The 15,538-nt window shown below is 42.0% G+C and overlaps 1 protein-coding gene across 10 annotated transcripts in view; it reads left to right on the top strand.

The window, feature by feature from the left end:
• Positions 1 to 15,538, top strand: part of ACACA (acetyl-CoA carboxylase alpha) — a 148,031-nt gene that overhangs the window by 63,109 nt on the left and 69,384 nt on the right. For 6 of the 10 annotated variants that reach the window (XM_040577878.1, XM_040577872.1, XM_040577920.1 and 3 more), the window contains 7 exons: positions 4,763 to 4,786; positions 7,459 to 7,602; positions 8,226 to 8,322; positions 9,663 to 9,770; positions 11,996 to 12,052; positions 12,365 to 12,409; positions 15,010 to 15,051. In XM_040577878.1, the coding sequence (XP_040433812.1) occupies positions 4,763 to 4,786; positions 7,459 to 7,602; positions 8,226 to 8,322; positions 9,663 to 9,770; positions 11,996 to 12,052; positions 12,365 to 12,409; positions 15,010 to 15,051 (517 nt within the window). The remainder of the gene's footprint in view (positions 1 to 4,762; positions 4,787 to 7,458; positions 7,603 to 8,225; positions 8,323 to 9,662; positions 9,771 to 11,995; positions 12,053 to 12,364; positions 12,410 to 15,009; positions 15,052 to 15,538) is intronic. The other 4 variants (XM_040577902.1, XM_040577907.1, XM_040577891.1 and 1 more) reach the window with 3 other exon arrangements.

The following is a 15,538-nucleotide window of genomic DNA, read 5'->3' as shown; positions in this document are numbered from 1 at the left end:
GGAGTCGATACAAGGGTATCTACGGGATGCTGATCGCTATGCGCTGCAGCAGGGTACTGCAAACAAATGCTTATGGGCAGAGCCCCTTGCATGTGGATAACCTGCCTCTTTCAGTCATCTAGAGTCCTGGTGAGAAAAGATGTGAGAAAGAAATGAGCCCTGTTCTGAGCTGTCCTTTGCTTCCCTCTTGTTCAGACTGCCCTGCTGAGATGGGAAGCTGGTGGAATATTGACTGGTGTTTAGAGAGTTCAGCTTCCTTTGTGAGAATGGCAAGCCAGGTGACAGACACTGAAAGGCCTTTCTTAGGTGTTCAGCACATGAAACAGTGCTTGCCTAATCTTAGCTTAAAATCTTCTGTTGAAAGAAACATTGTGTGTCTAGTATAGGGAGAGGGAATTACAGTGCTTTTTCAACAAGAGAAGGTTTTTTTCTAATAATCCCCCTCTCCTCTGCTGCTTTCGAACAGCCTTTCTTACGTCTGAAGCTGTAAGGTTTAAATTAAACTGGGACATTGTCTGCTGTAGCCAGCTTTTGGAGCCTGCTGCAGAATTGTGCTGCTGCACTGCTCCTCCTAAAGCATCCCCTTTTCTCCAGCTCACTGCATTCCCCCAGCCAGGTTGTTCAGCTGCTCTCTTGATCTTTCCTTCCCCAGCAGCAGATGTGCTGGAGGATCAGAAGGGAAGAACTCAGAGGTAAATGTGTTCCCACAAAACAGATCCCTCTGCTTTGCTTAGAGGTAAATTTGTTCCCTCTGTCAGATGCTGAGACAATTGCTTGCAAGAGTGACTTAGAGATGCTGGATATATCATTATTTTGGGGTATGGCAATGATACCACAGAGCTCTGCCTTCTGAATATGTTGAGCCCCAAAGGAAATATAACCCAGCCTGTTTTGCTCACTCTGATGCCATAGTCATGCCCTCCCAATCCATCTGTGCTTTGAGCCCACGTTTGCCTTTTGTCCCACATGCCACCCTGAACTGCCACGTTTGGCCTTGAGGTGTCCTGGGGAATCTTGAGTCAGGACGTACCATTGAAAGGTGGAAGTGAAGGAAGGTTTTAGTATTGCAGATTAAGACTTTGTAGTTTTGATAATTGGTTTAGTTAGCTTTAAAGCAAGTGTTAATTTTGAAACTTGATAAACAAGATGTCTGATACCAGCTAACCCTAGTTACATTTGGAGGTGGGAACACACACAACTCTGCAAACGTGGACGTAAGGCAGATGCCTTACTTAGACTTGTCTGGGTTGAATTCATTCTTGGGACTGCATCCTGCTGTCTGTGATACTTCCAAGGGTGGAATTCAAGTCTAGTCCTTAGTTGCTTTGTATTTCCGAGGGTATCAATATAAATGTTTCAGCTATTTTGTGCTTGGTTTTGCGGCGTATCTCCTCTTCCTGTGCTTGTGGATGTTTGTTGACACCCTACTTGGACTTTGATGTTGCTGATTTCAAGGCTTAAGAGTGGTGCATGATCTCTCCTTTGCTGTCCCTTGATGTTTTATCATCTATGGAGTATTTTGGTTGTTCTTTTCTGTCAGCCTCTTCCTTAGCTTACAGGTAGAAACCATTTTGAAGGCTGGAAGCCAAATTAAATATTGCTGTTTCCAAACAGTGCTTTTGACAGAAGAATAAGAACCCAAAACTCGCTCACACTTAGAGCAGTGTTTATAGGTTCCTTCCTGCTATCATTTCACAGTGATATACTCCTAAGATTTCAATTGCTGACAAAATGGAAACATTTTCTGTGGACTAAAGTAGTTGCTAAAACAGCCTCTTGCATCAGCCTTTGGATTGCTGGTATTGAACCAGCTGTGCTGCTTTGGACTCTGTACAAGCCTGGAGACCTGAGTGTGTAGCTCGTAGCGTATCATTAGGTAGCCTGAGGTCCCCTCCTTGTTGCGAGAGACTGGCTGGCATCGGGAGGGAGGGAGGGAAAATGATTCCAGGGCACCTGTAAATCCCTGCAGTTTTGTGCTGAGGGTTTGATGTTAATTAGACAGCAGGCAGCAGTAATGTGTTGCAGTTCCCTTGGCTTGCCTGTTTCAGAAAGGGCAAAATCTTCCAACAGAGTAAAGAAGGGGCTGTTGAAGGGGCAGCAAACTGAATGGAACGATGATAATTTTATGCAAATTGGACTTCAGTAGCAGATTCAGCTTGGCTGAATCACAGAGGGAGCAGAAGAATAAGGAAAGAAAGAGGGAGAGGAAAAACCCAATCAAAATGTATGGTTTGAGGCATGTTTCAGAGCCTTCTGTTTAGATTCTTCTACAGAAATGAAGAAACATAAGAGGAATGCCACTGGTCAGAGCCAGTGGAATTGCTCTTTCTCCTGTGGTACTGCTGTTAATAACTACAAGTGGGTTATTCAGCCGACCTCTGCTGATTCCGCTTTGCTGTCTGATTTCAAAAGCTTTGCCCTGCGCTGGCACTCAATCACAGCTTGATATAACCAGTGGCGCTTTGCATGCATTGCCATCATTTTCATAGGGGAGTGCTCTTTAAAAAAAAGAAAGGGAGGGCCAAGGGGAAACAAATTCAGATTCAACCAGGAGGTGCAGGGGGGAGCTATGGGGATTTTTGTTTGCTTGAGCCGAAGGAGTAATTGTCACAGTAGAGCCTGCATCGGTATGGAGCACGTTCCTAGTGAGATCAGCTTCCCCGGTCAAGAAGGGCCTTTTTAACAGTTCAAAAGGGGTAGGGAGAAGGGCTGTGGCTGATGTGGTGAGAAGGTTTCTGATCCTGCGATCAGCTAGTTGGAGCTGGCTGGGGAGAGAACACTGCTGTGTGCTCTGCCTGCTGTGCCTTTATACAGCTCCCAGAACCGTGGTGCTGCCCGTTGGCACTGATGTTGCACCAGGCTGAGCAGGCTGGCATGCCACTGGGGTTTTATTTGTCAGAGCTGCGGAGGTGTAGTTCATTGGACTGTAGTGCCTTTTCACAAAGCCCAATTGTGCTGCAAATATCAAACCTCTGCCTCTTAGTGCATTTCAGTGACGAGTGACAATGCAGCTTCTGTTATGGGCAGCCCTCTGCAGCTGCGAGGACCTGTAGATATAAAGCCGGGCCCAGAGCGTGCAGCTTTAAGGCGGTTCCTCCATTCTTTTCTGACATCTCCAGCCACTGGCTCTTCTGTTTTCCTCATTGCAATTCTTGCCTTAGTCTCTTCAGCTCCGTACTGAGTGGCTGGAGAAAGTTCCTGGAGCAAGGCAACAGGGTGCCCTTTGTGAGACAGAAAGGAACATTAGTTATGGGGGGGGTTTCTGTCTGTTTTCTTAAAGCATTCACAGGGACCACTACACAAGTGTACAGGGTGTAGGAACTGCCAGTTCTCTCTAGACTATTTTTTCCAGCTGAAGTAGATCTCGTGTAGCTTTCCCACCACTTGCCAAGCTAAAAAAATAATTTCGGTCCCCTCTCATGGCCCTTTTGGTCCCAACCACAGGCTCTGCAGTGTCTTTCCGCACTGTCGCCAAATGAAATTAAATACTTGTGGTTTTTACCCTTGAACAGAGATAACGTCTTTAGGCAATTTTGTGCTTTCTCTTGTATGGCTTAAGGAGATCACGGGAACTTTTCATGCCTCTACCAGTAATGCACCAAACATACAACATTGTAGTGAATGTGACTGCTGTGATAAAACCAGTTGAGAACAGGACCAGGTGCAGTCAGTGTTTTTAGTGGTGTGACCATGGAAACACACTGGTCATGAAGTACTGAGACTTTATGTCCAGTAACTTGGGGTCTTGCCTATGGTCGAGGATGTTAGGAAAGTCTGTGGTTTGATCTCCTACAAGCTTCTGCAGGGAAAGGGAGGGTGAATGTCCAGATACATGCTCACTGAAGCTTTGCTTTTGATCTTTTCGTGTTTGTTCATCTCTTTGCACAAGCCTCCTGTGTGCATGGTTGTTGTTGGGGGGTTTTCTCAATCTTTACTATTTTGAACGTCAGATCACAGCAATTTTTACATCTTGCATGGAGCACCTTATGCTTTCATGAATGTAGCTAGCATGGGCTAGACCTTGCTGTGCTTCTGTTGGTATGAAAATGTGCCCCGCAACTCCTTTCTGTCTTATGTGCATCACTAAGCCCTAGTCTGCATGCACATATGTGAAGAGTTGGATTGATGTTATAAGAATGGTAAAGTTTTCCTAAAATTAGCCTAAAGTTCTGCTTGTTCATTTTGGTGTTCAGGGCTATGAATGCTGAAAATGCAGATGTGTGTGTTTGCTTTATTCCTGTGGTGGTGTGGGGGCCAGTGCATGGGCTGCTGCTGCTTCGTGTAGAGGTTTGGCAATGAGGATTTGGCTTGTTTTTCTGAACCTGTTGCAATCTGCCTGTATGACATGGTCACTTTTTGCATCTGTGCTGTTTGCCCTTCTGTCAGGGAGTGCGAACTCCCCACTCTGGTCTTGCTTGTGAAGCTTGCTTGATGTATGTAAAGGGCTTGAAGTGGGTGCAATAAAAGATGCTGTAGAAAGGCAGGGTACCTTGCAAATACAATGTGTTTTCCCGGGGTGTGTTATTTGTATGTTATGTGCATGGTCTCTGCTCATTCCCATGGCAGCTGTGTCAAGCGAAGTCAGGTGGTGGGTGCCTTCTCAGGGTCGGTGAAATTTATTTCTGCCTGGTACCTGGTGGTTGACAAATTTTGGTTTAGTAAATTGTAAACTTGTTGCTGGTCTGTGTATCAGCTTGATGATAGTTCTTTATTATGGCTTTCACTAACCAATCTGTAACTAACTGTGGTTGTTTGATTACAGAGGGAACATCCCCACGCTAAACAGGTACGGTACTTGTCATCTTTTAAAATTTGAAAAGACAGACTAGAAAGAAGTAGCCTAATACTTAATGTTTTAACATGTTTTGTTTTAGTGCCCTTATCTTTACTGGGGAAGCTCTCAAACATAACTCTTCTTTTTCCTTCCCTTTTCCTCTCCCTTTGTCTAAAACATGTTTTCAGCTTTTCTTTACCCTTTAAAAAAGCTTTGCATGCAGCAATCCTTAAAATTATAAATTTGCCAGGTGACTCAGCTCATCTGCAGTATGGTACATAGCAAACTTCTAGCAGAATGCTGTTTCTAGGGTCTCTTTTTTTGGAACTGGATTCCCAGCTGTTGACCCTCTGGTAGGGTGTTGCAGTGAAACAGGCAGTTACTCCTAGCTGATAGCATACCTGTTGCTACCCTGGTTTCTGGCAACTAGCTTAGAATTTGTTGAGGCTGTTTCACCTCCCTCACACCATAGATGAATCTACATCTCAAACAGCTGACAGCATGTTTTGTTGTGTTTTGGATGCTAATTTTTCCTCCCATGTCTCAGTTGAAAAGTATTTCTTGTTTTAAATAATACATGAAAAATGTCTGCTGTCTTTTTGTTTAGTTATTGTTCTGTGGAATTTTTTGTATTAGTTGTAAGGAATGTACACCAAGGCATGTCCTGGAAAATTTTTCTCTTTCAAAACATGAATACCTATTATTTATTACTGCTTACAAGCCTGTTTAGGGAAAAAGAGAAAAAATGGGCTTGAAAGTCTCATGGCTCTTAATCAGAGAGAAATTACAGAAACGTAGAGTGACTTTAAACATGGAGAGCTATTAACCAAAGTGATACTTTAGACTTGTTAACAGTATACTTAGGACCATATCACAACAGTTTTCTGTACGTGGGAAGAAAGAAACCTTAGTTAAGCTGGTAAGTAGCAATGTCAGCAATCCCCAGTTTGGTCCTGTATCCATGTGGCTGGCAGCAGTGCCATAGCCAGCATGGCTGGGCCCCTGCTCTGCCTGCTGTACCCCTGGCATCTGATCCAGCATGCAGTTGAGTATCTTTTTGACTTTACAAGTTGTAAGTCAAGCATGTGCTGTGCTGAGTCAGCGCCCTCATCTTTTTTCCTGTTGCCTTCTGCCTCCTGTTATGGCACCAGTTGGGGAAGACAGAAAGTTAACTTTGTCATTGTCTTCCAAAGCCCTGGGGAGAGTGGAGCAAGTGAGAGTGCACTGTTCCTATGTCGCAGAGCACTGCCGTGTGCCAGCTTGGCATTTCTGTCTCTTCAGAGCAAGCTTGAAGGTCTCACCATGTTGCAGGGAGCTTTTGAAGTAGGTCCCTCAGTGAATTAAGATGACTCTGTAGCATAGTTCAGAAATTAGAAATAATTATTGTTGAGGGGTTTTTTTTCCCCAAGATTTTATTCCAGAGAACCAATTCTAGTAGTTAGGAAAGGATGTCTAGTTAGTTGTAAGATTTTTATTCACTGTATGAGAAACTTCCTATGCTAGTCTTGACTGCACCATTGTGGGTCTTTAAAAAAACATAATCATAATAATAGCCCAAACCCTGAAATAACACAAACTATTTCACAGCTGGTGTGTGCTGCCATAGCAGTTGCGTTGCATGAGAACTCAGTGGTACTTTAATGTATTTAGGATCCTTCCCTCTGGCAGGAAGGAATGCTGACCTTTAGTGAATGGTGCTCTTGCTTTAAACCGAAGTCTCTTACTCAGTGCCTTCCTCTGAGCTTTTCCAGTCCTCCTCACTTCTTATATAAGGAATTGTTCCTGTAGGAGTGATGTGTGTACTGCAGTGTATCTCAGTGCTTGAGCAGCAGACATCAGGTGTGAGTATGACAGTAGTAAGTGTCTGGAGCTCTGCCTTCCTTGCTCCTTAAGACAGATGTGTTCTGTGGCCAACTGCTTCTGTTTAGCAGCTGCCACCTTTTAGCAATCAAAACTGAACAAAATAAATGAGTAGGGGGAGTTGCAATGGCTTTAAAGCATGAATTAAATGAGAGGGAGGAGCACATGAAGTTGGTCAACAGTTAAAGTGGAAGGCACTGTAATAGGACTTTATTTAGGGTAGGAATACAAGTGTAAGACTATAGAAAACCCTATTTCCAGTATAGGATTTTAGAAGGATCACTGTACCACACTGCATTTGAGGAGTGTAAATTATAACATGACCAGAAAAATGGGGGAAGCAATAAGATAATATAGCTTGGTACACTTCAACTTAGTTTGTAAAAATTTATGAAATCTTTAAAGTGTCAAAGCTTAGAATTATTGTTGTTTACCTCAATATTCCACCTGTACAGCAAAACATACAGGAGGAAAAATACGGTCAACTATGCATAGTCATAATTCCCCTGGGATCCTAAGAAATACTTTTTTTAAAGGGGTATAATATTACTTCCTAACTCTTTTAACTGTTCCTGTACATTGGGACAACGTCCAGGTAAGGGCATTAATGGCACCAGAGGCACGCCAGCATTGCAGGGACTTTGGAGAAGACAGCACAGCAGTCTGGTGTGCTGAAGAATCTTAATGAATCATGCAACAGTTATGTTGGATAAACAGCCACGCTTCAAGTGGTCAAAGCATACGCACACGCGCAAATCTTTTTCCAGTGATATTCTTCTCTCCCTTGTCCCTACTAACTGTGATCTTATTGAATTGCCATTTAGAATGTCCTTCTCTTCCAACCTCAATCACTACGGGATGGTCCATGTAGCTAGCGTGAGTGATGTACTGCTAGACAATTCATTCACTCCGCCGTGCCAGCGGATGGGTGGAATGGTCTCCTTCCGCACATTTGAAGATTTTGTCAGGTATGTGGGGAAGGGTGGTAATTGTTTGTGTTGCCAGCTTCCTAGGTGGGCCCAAATGGAACGGGTCAGAATCTTTGCCATGTCTAGAGTCAGGTTTAAACTGGTCCTGAGCTGATCTGATAAGTTTTTGGAGTCTCAGGTGGAAGTTTGTTTGGATCCCCTTGTCTGTCTCCTTGAGATAACTGAAAGTTTCAGACTGCTGTAAGAGCAGTTTGCAGCCAGAGGGATCAGCATCTTGAATTTCTGCTGATTGGAGATCATTTGCAAATGTGCTGATTTCTTCTAATGCTCTTGTTCACGCGTATATACATAGGACAATGTGTTCTTTATGCTTTCAACCTTCTAGGGGTAGGCAAAAAAACCCCCAGCAGAGCCCATAGTGGTCATGAGGGCCTGCAGCTGTAAGATCTGTAACAAATATTAGAAGATCCAGGCTCTGCTTTGGTTTGAGGGGTGGAGAAGGTATTGCCTTCTCATCATTTCAGTTTCAGTCCTGCAAAGGGAAGGAGTCCTTTTCTCTCCCTCCCTCCCTTAGCAACATGATTTGTGGATTGTAGTGCTGTATGCTTTCAGTGGGCTAGCAGCAGTGTGTTGATGACTAATACTTCTCTGGTGTATTTCAGAATCTTTGATGAAGTGATGGGTTGCTTCTGCGACTCTCCTCCCCAGAGCCCAACCTTCCCTGAAGCTGGCCATGCTTCCTTGTATGATGAAGACAAGGTACGGTAGTTTTTTTCTCTTGAGATTGTTCTCAGGCTGGAAATAGAAGGCGTGCAGAATGCCACAGTGACTGCAGGCTAGATACTTTTCACTAGTTTGAGTGCTGGAAGCAGGAGTTAAGAGCTTTATGTATTTATGTGTGTGATTTGTTTGTGTGTTCCACAGCAGGTGATTCAAAGTAGGTGGCCATTTTCTGACTCTGTTCTAAAACTATGGTTAAGTCTCTTACTCTCCATATAAATTTAGTTTGTAGCTTTTAACATCGGCAAAATCACTGGCTACGCAGCAGCGTAACTGAGAGTTTAGACCCACGACGACATTTTCAGACCTCCTCTGTGCATCATGGTATTGCACTGCATATTCAACTGCCTTTAAGTCTGACTTGCCTTATTTTCTGTCTTACACCCTTCCTAGTCACACTACATTCTGATTCTTCCTTCTGTTCTACTTCTTGGAACTCTTTTTAGGAGGAAAAGATGAGAGGAACCCCTCAGTTTTTGCACTGATGTGGAGAACGGGTGCAGAGGAAGCAGATGGTTTATAATCCTTAGTGGCAGAAGACCAGTTCCCCTTAGAGACACAGGTAGACACAGGTAGCTCCCCCACTGCTCTGTCCTGTCCTCCAACAGTGGGATGCTCTGTTGGAATAGTATGTATTCAGAATAGGGCTTGGTTTTAAACGGATCCATTGATCTTGATGTGCGTAAGTATTGTAGCCTTGTTCCAGAATATTATCGTCAGCCTTAATGTCCTTGTATCTCTCATCTTACCCTCCGCTCCACCTCACTAAGGATAATTTCCTGTTCATACTCAGTTTTTCACAGTTAACCACAGGCTCTTAAATGCTAAATTTGTCGTTTCTCAGAGCTCTAATGTAATTGTTGCTTCCACATTATTTCATTTTGTTGTAGGTATGAAAACACACATTGTTTAATCATACACTTTGAATTTGCTTAATTACACTACCTTTCCTGATGCTCAAGTCCTCTAATGTCCTGTCTGTACTGCCTCTTGTAAAGAAAGGACCTGACCCTGCATTCTTTCTGCATCCAAATAAAGTACTTTTGAGGTAGCCAAGTCAGATGTGACCATCAGAACTGGATTCTCCAAATGAAGCTGCTGTTTGCAGACAGTAATTCTTACTTCTGTGAAACTGCAAAGCTGTTAGGCTGCTTGGTAAAGGATTTTGCTCATAGTTGTCATTGGTTTACAGCACGATCTGCTAAATCATTTTTCTCTAGGGCGCCTGTATTCTAGAGTTGTATTTAGGGAGCCTCTTTTGAGAACTCAGAGGTGTTGTTAACTATTTATTTACGGGGAGTATTTTCTTTAAATTGCAGACTGCTCGTGAGGAGCCCATTCACATTCTTAATGTTGCTATTAAAACAGACAGTGATGTTGATGATGATGGGCTGGCAGCCATGTTCAGAGAGTTCACACAAAGCAAGGTAAGTTACCTTGATTCTCTCTCTGGAGCTTTGTGAGCGTGCAGGACAGTTCTGTCTGCTTTGGGAAAAGTCAGTATGTTCCTCGGGTTTTTGTTTGTTTGTTTAAAAAACAATAAATGCAACAGTTACACCCTTAATTTATGCCATCTAAAATCTTGCCACTTCTTCGACTGGATGTAGCTGCACCTTACTGAAGCCTCCAGGTCATTGTTTCTCTTTGTAGTGTATCCTAATCCATCAGGTCAGGACTTCTTCCCTTTAATTTTTGGTAAGGTAAAAGACCTTTGTGGTTTTAAATGCATAAGGTCAATCTTGAGTATCTATTTCCAGGTGCTGTGAAAAACTGTGCTATATCCCTCTTTGTGGTGGTAAAGTTGTTACGTGAGTAACAGAGGCATGGAAAGTGATGTTAACGTGACGTATATTTTCTGTATCATGAATAGTCTTAATGCAGTTCAGATTTGTTCTTGTTGGCGTGCCAGAACATCCCCACCTACTATGATATTTCTGGCACAAGGTGGAATTAATTCGGTATGTTCTGTTGCTCCTTCCTAAAGGGATACACTTCAGAGTACCAAATGTTAGTCCTGTGGTCAATTGTGAGACAATGTGGGTCGGGAACAGCCTTCTCATGGCCACTCTGTCCTCTGGTGTCAGCCTGCACTTTCTTTTCTGGTTGGTGTGAAGAGCTCCTCAACTGACTTGTGGATGTGAATGGCCCATCAGGCACTGAGACCCAGCCACATCCGTGGTACCTGCAATGAGTACGGGAGGACTGAGTGGGCATTTTCTAACTTCACTTCCCAGAGTGGGAGGTGGTAATACATTCTGCAGAAATGAGGGGTTCCAAAACGGGGCTGGTATCCATGCGAGTTCAGCAGCTTCCTGTCTCTTTAAGCGAAGAAAATAATCAAATATAAAAATTAAAACTAGTTCTGCTTTTCATCTGCTTGATCATGCTCCAGGCGTTTTATGGGAGGGGATAAAAAGAAAGAAATAAAATAAAAATTCCAAAACACATTAAACTATCAAATAGGTTGATCCAAATTGTCCAAATAATCTTCTAGTCCCAGCATGTTGTGTGTGGTTTTTTTAATAGAAATTAGGATCATATACTTGTAAATGACTTGTGGAGGAGATTGAGGCAGTCAGTGTAAATGGAGTTTCTCCAGGTGCTGATGGCTAATCGCTCTGTAATAGCTGTGGACTTGCTGTGAGACCCACATTATTACGATGTAATCAGAATCCTGTTGCTATGCTGTTATTGTCTGCCACTTGTGGAATTTTAAAAGCAATAACAATTTTTGCTTTTTAAATCATGGCATTATTAAAGTTATTTTCTTCCTCTTGCCATGAATATAGTCACTGATGCTCATTTTCAAAGGGCTTAACCTTAGTAAAACATTTCAGTCTGTGCCGAAAGGGGTTGTTTTGTTCGTGGTCTAGCTAAGTTCTTATTTCTTTTTGTTGTTAGGTTTTTTTTTCCTTTTCTTTCTTTGCTTGTAAATTGGAAAAAAGAGGAGAAAGGCAAAACTTTTAGAAAGGGGAGCAGAATTATGGGGTTTTAACACCTCAAATGATCATTGGTGTGGCAAATACCGATGGTAGCACTCATTTGAAACATGGCTTAGTCGAATTTGATAAAGAAGCAACCAGAATGGATATTCTCTTGTCTATTTGAAAAAAATAAGTAACACGTATCACACTTCACCTTTGCGATACTGACACATCTCTCCTTTGGTCTGGGTTGTCTGTGTGCTTATTGTGCCAAAAACAAGTATGCGCTACATGCTTCCTTGGGTTAGTTCCTTTAAAACTGGTTTTCCATCATTTTCTGTGGCCTTCCCATGCCTATCGTGTGCTCCCCTCAAAAGGTAATCTTTGCAGAAAAGGCCAACTTGCTTTGGCAAATGAACAAGAATATTCCCTGCAAGACTTGAATGACTCTTCTGCTTTACTTGTTAGCAAGGCTCAGCTGGAATACTGTGTTCTTGTGATTTGGTTACTTACCTCTTCAGATTTAATGTATTTGCTTATGTGTGCTACTAGACAATCATCACACGAGAAATCCTAGCCGCAAGCAGGCTGAAGTGGGCTAGGAACTTACAGTGTAGATGCAGAAGGATCTGTAGAGCTTTTTCAGTTCATGGAAGACTTTGACATGTTTTTGATGTGTTCTTTTTCTGTTAATCCAGTCACCTGATCCCATCCTTGCCTTTTTACAGAAATCAGTCCTGATTGAACATGGGATTCGGAGGCTGACTTTCCTTGTAGCACAAAAGGTATTTTGATATCTCTCATACTGCTCAGAACTCTTTGCTTTCTAGCTCATAATAGCATTGACATTTGATGTGTGTTTTTCCCAAATTAATTGCTGTATTAACTATATTTAGCTCTCCTCACTGTTTTTGTTCTCTAAAATTTGAGATGGTTTTGATGAATTCGCTTAAGAAAATTAATTTACAATTGTAAACAATCTTGGCACCTCTTGTATTCTTGAATTAATTAATTTTTGATTTTCATCCTAATTGCTAGCTTTCTTCTGCTTTTTTTTTTTTTCTTGTCTTCCTGTGTTTGTATGTTTCGTTTGTAAGGACTTCAGGAAACAGGTCAACTATGAGGTGGATCAGAGATTTCATGTAAGTATAAAGGGCCTAGAACACGGTGGTATTCTTGACCTGAGGCCAGGAGACACGTAAGTGACTCTGGGCTTCTCATTTGGTTCTTAGTCAGGCATTTTTAGTGCCAACACTGGTGTCAGAGTTAAGTGGAATATATAAACAAATTCTGACTTCAAATAGAGGAGTGGGCCTTTTTTACTGAGGGGGGCCATTCATGTGCCAAAGTCTCTCTTGTTACCTGGCTGAACTCATGACTGCAACGTTAATAAAGATCTTGTTTGTTTCAGTATTGTTTTGTATTCTAAAATGCAATTATACAATTAAAGTTTCCTGTTTCTTAAGGAGTGTGGTGATTTCTTTAGGCTTCTTACCGATTTTAAAATAACTTAGAGGATTAACTGAAATGACTTGCTAAATTTTGCGTAATGGCTTAGTGATGTGGAAAATGTTTGATGCTCTTACTGCTAAGAACTGCTTCTTCCCCCAGAGCTTGGGCATCAGTGAGGGCTAGTTTACCCCTGTTTTCAAGGTGACAATGTAAGGCTAGAACCACATTCTTATCCCTTACAACTCTGGAAGTTATTAGGAGTCTTGAAAGTGCAAGAAACTAATCTTGTGCTCAACACACCTGGTTTAGCAAGCCTTATGAAAGGAAAACTAGTTTACAAATCAGCAAAAATCGTATTTGAACAAATGTGGGTATGCCACATGGGAATCACTGCCTACAGTACAGGTACAGATATGTATCAGTCAGTAGCTTGTGTAGGAAACTGGACTCTTTGGAGAGGTGTTGGGACCTTAAGCAAGAAAGTCCAGGCTTTAGATATTAAAAAAAAAATAAATAAGGGGGAAGTTTTGGAGAACTGAATTAATATTTGGGGAATGAAAAATAAGAGTCTGTGAATAAGCACTGCGTAGCACATGTCAGTGGTCAGGAAGGAGGCAAAGAATGAAAGAATAAGAGGAGTCATCACAAAAAGTTTTCCCTGAGCTGCCGTTCAGAGCAATGGACTGTAAGGATGCTCAGTTCCTCAGCCAGAGGAGGCAGCGTGGTATGTCATCTGTTTGCAAAGTTTGTAGAGTACCTCTGGGATCTTTCATGAGTGTCAGTCTTTATTACTATCTCCTATTCTATTCCGTTTATTACTGGACCAACTATTAACTTAGCCAGGGCCTGGGCTTGGGTTTGTTTTTGTTTTAATTACAGTCTATATAATTAGTTCCCAGCATGTTGAGGTAATAGAGAGTTGCTCCAGCAAGCTTCCAATTTCCTCATCTCATTAGGTTTTTAACGTGATTATTAGTATAATAATCAACTATGATGATTTCTGTTGTAGCTTTTCACATTCTGTGGTTTGCAGGGTGTCTTGATTGGCTAATTTAGGCAAATTATTTTGATTGTCTTGATGATGGTTGGTTGATTAGAACACAGCAGGGGTATAATTCTTCTGCCTAGGAAATGGAGCACTCTTTTGGATTTTGGTACCAGAGCACTGAGAATTTTTGTGTGTGTGCACGTCTAATTATTATATTTGCCCACAACACTAGTCAAATGCCTTGAAAGCAATTACATCAGTGATAGAATGAGCATGGTTGATGTTAGGAGAAATTGGCATCGTGCAGAGGAGGACAGGTAGGAGGGATTTGGAAGAGAAGTAAGGAAACATGGAAGTGGTTGGCTCACCTAATATGCCCATTGCCTGAATTTTCAGGCAGCATTTCTTGTAGCTCTGGCTAGTCTGGAAGACACACTCCAGGCAAACACAAGTTCTTTTGCTCAGCAGAGTCATCAGGTGAAGTTCTGGGGACTGTTTTTTATAGGAGGTAAGGAAGACGACTAGCTAGAAGATTACGTAGATGATTACATAAATGAAGATTACAGAAATGGCTGGTATTCTCAAGTTGGTGCAAAGCATTTGCAAAAGTTCCTCTACCCAGTAAAAGTGTAATTCCACAGAAATAGATGGCTTTGCTGGGGTGAAACTGGAAGGATACGTAAAAGGATGCTCTCTAGTCTTCCTCGTGTAATATGCCACAAAAATGTAAAGCCTTTGCTTTTTGCTAGGATTTTATATGCGCGATAGAATAACAGAAAAACCTAATCATATTTGGTTTTGTAGAGTGCTATTTAATATATGAGGATGAAGTTATTTGATTATGATTCATAGTTTTCCTTGGGAAGAGAGTATTTCTAGCAGTAATAGTATGAAGAGAGCTATAGAATACAGATCATTGTTTTGTGTACATCTGCTTATATAATGGAGTGTTAATATCGTCGTATGGCTCCCAAACATTTCCACAGCAATCATAGTAGAAGTAGAACAAGTTTCCCACTACCGTCTAGACAGTTCCATGTTATTGTCTGTTAATAATTGACAATAATAATCAAAAGCCAATCAAGTAGCTTCTGTTGCATTAGCAATGAAGACAAAATACTGCTGCTGCCTTCTTGAGGGTATCTTGATTTTCCACCACCCTTGGTGACTTGAAAAAAGAGCTTGTAGCATCTGTCATCTCCTCTGCTGTGGTGCTACGCCAAGTCTGGGCTGTGAGCGCTCTGAGTAGATCAGATAGCTTACTTTTGGAGGGCTAACATAACTGTTTTTATTTTCAAACAGAGGGAATTTCCCAAGTTCTTCACATTCCGTGCCCGGGATAAGGTAAGTTGTATATTCTTAATACTTTCCTCTTAAGTGTTGACTTTATCCTTTCATGTAGCTGTTGTTGGCAGTCTAGGGGTGTGGGAGCTACTTCAGCCCAACTTCACTGCCTTGTGCAATGTTTTCTCCTCCCTTGCTAGGCCAGTCTTCCGCACATGCAGCAGCTGATATCAGTAACAATGACAAGTCTCTGGTACTTGGGGATGAAAATTGATGCATTTGGAAGCCTGACCTGAAGCTACTGTTTATGCAGATTTTAGTCACAGTGTAACAAGAGAACATTGGAGGCAGTACAATGATTCAGTACTTAGAATCATAACAAACTTCCTTGGCTTCTGTGAAACAGAGGGGTTTGGAGGAGTGAGCTTGAGAACTTGCTGTCTCGCAGCTTGTCTTCTACTCTCAGTATTTCAACAATTTCAACATGGCTCAGTGCTAATGACTTTGCATGAGAGAGAAAATTCCGAGTTGGATCCATTTTAATTTT

The sequence above is a fragment of the Falco naumanni genome, chromosome 1 (assembly GCF_017639655.2).
Source record: "Falco naumanni isolate bFalNau1 chromosome 1, bFalNau1.pat, whole genome shotgun sequence".
NCBI lineage: Eukaryota > Metazoa > Chordata > Aves > Falconiformes > Falconidae > Falco > Falco naumanni.
The sequence above is the reverse complement of the archived record's forward strand: the minus strand, read 5'-3'. Positions and strand labels throughout refer to the sequence as shown.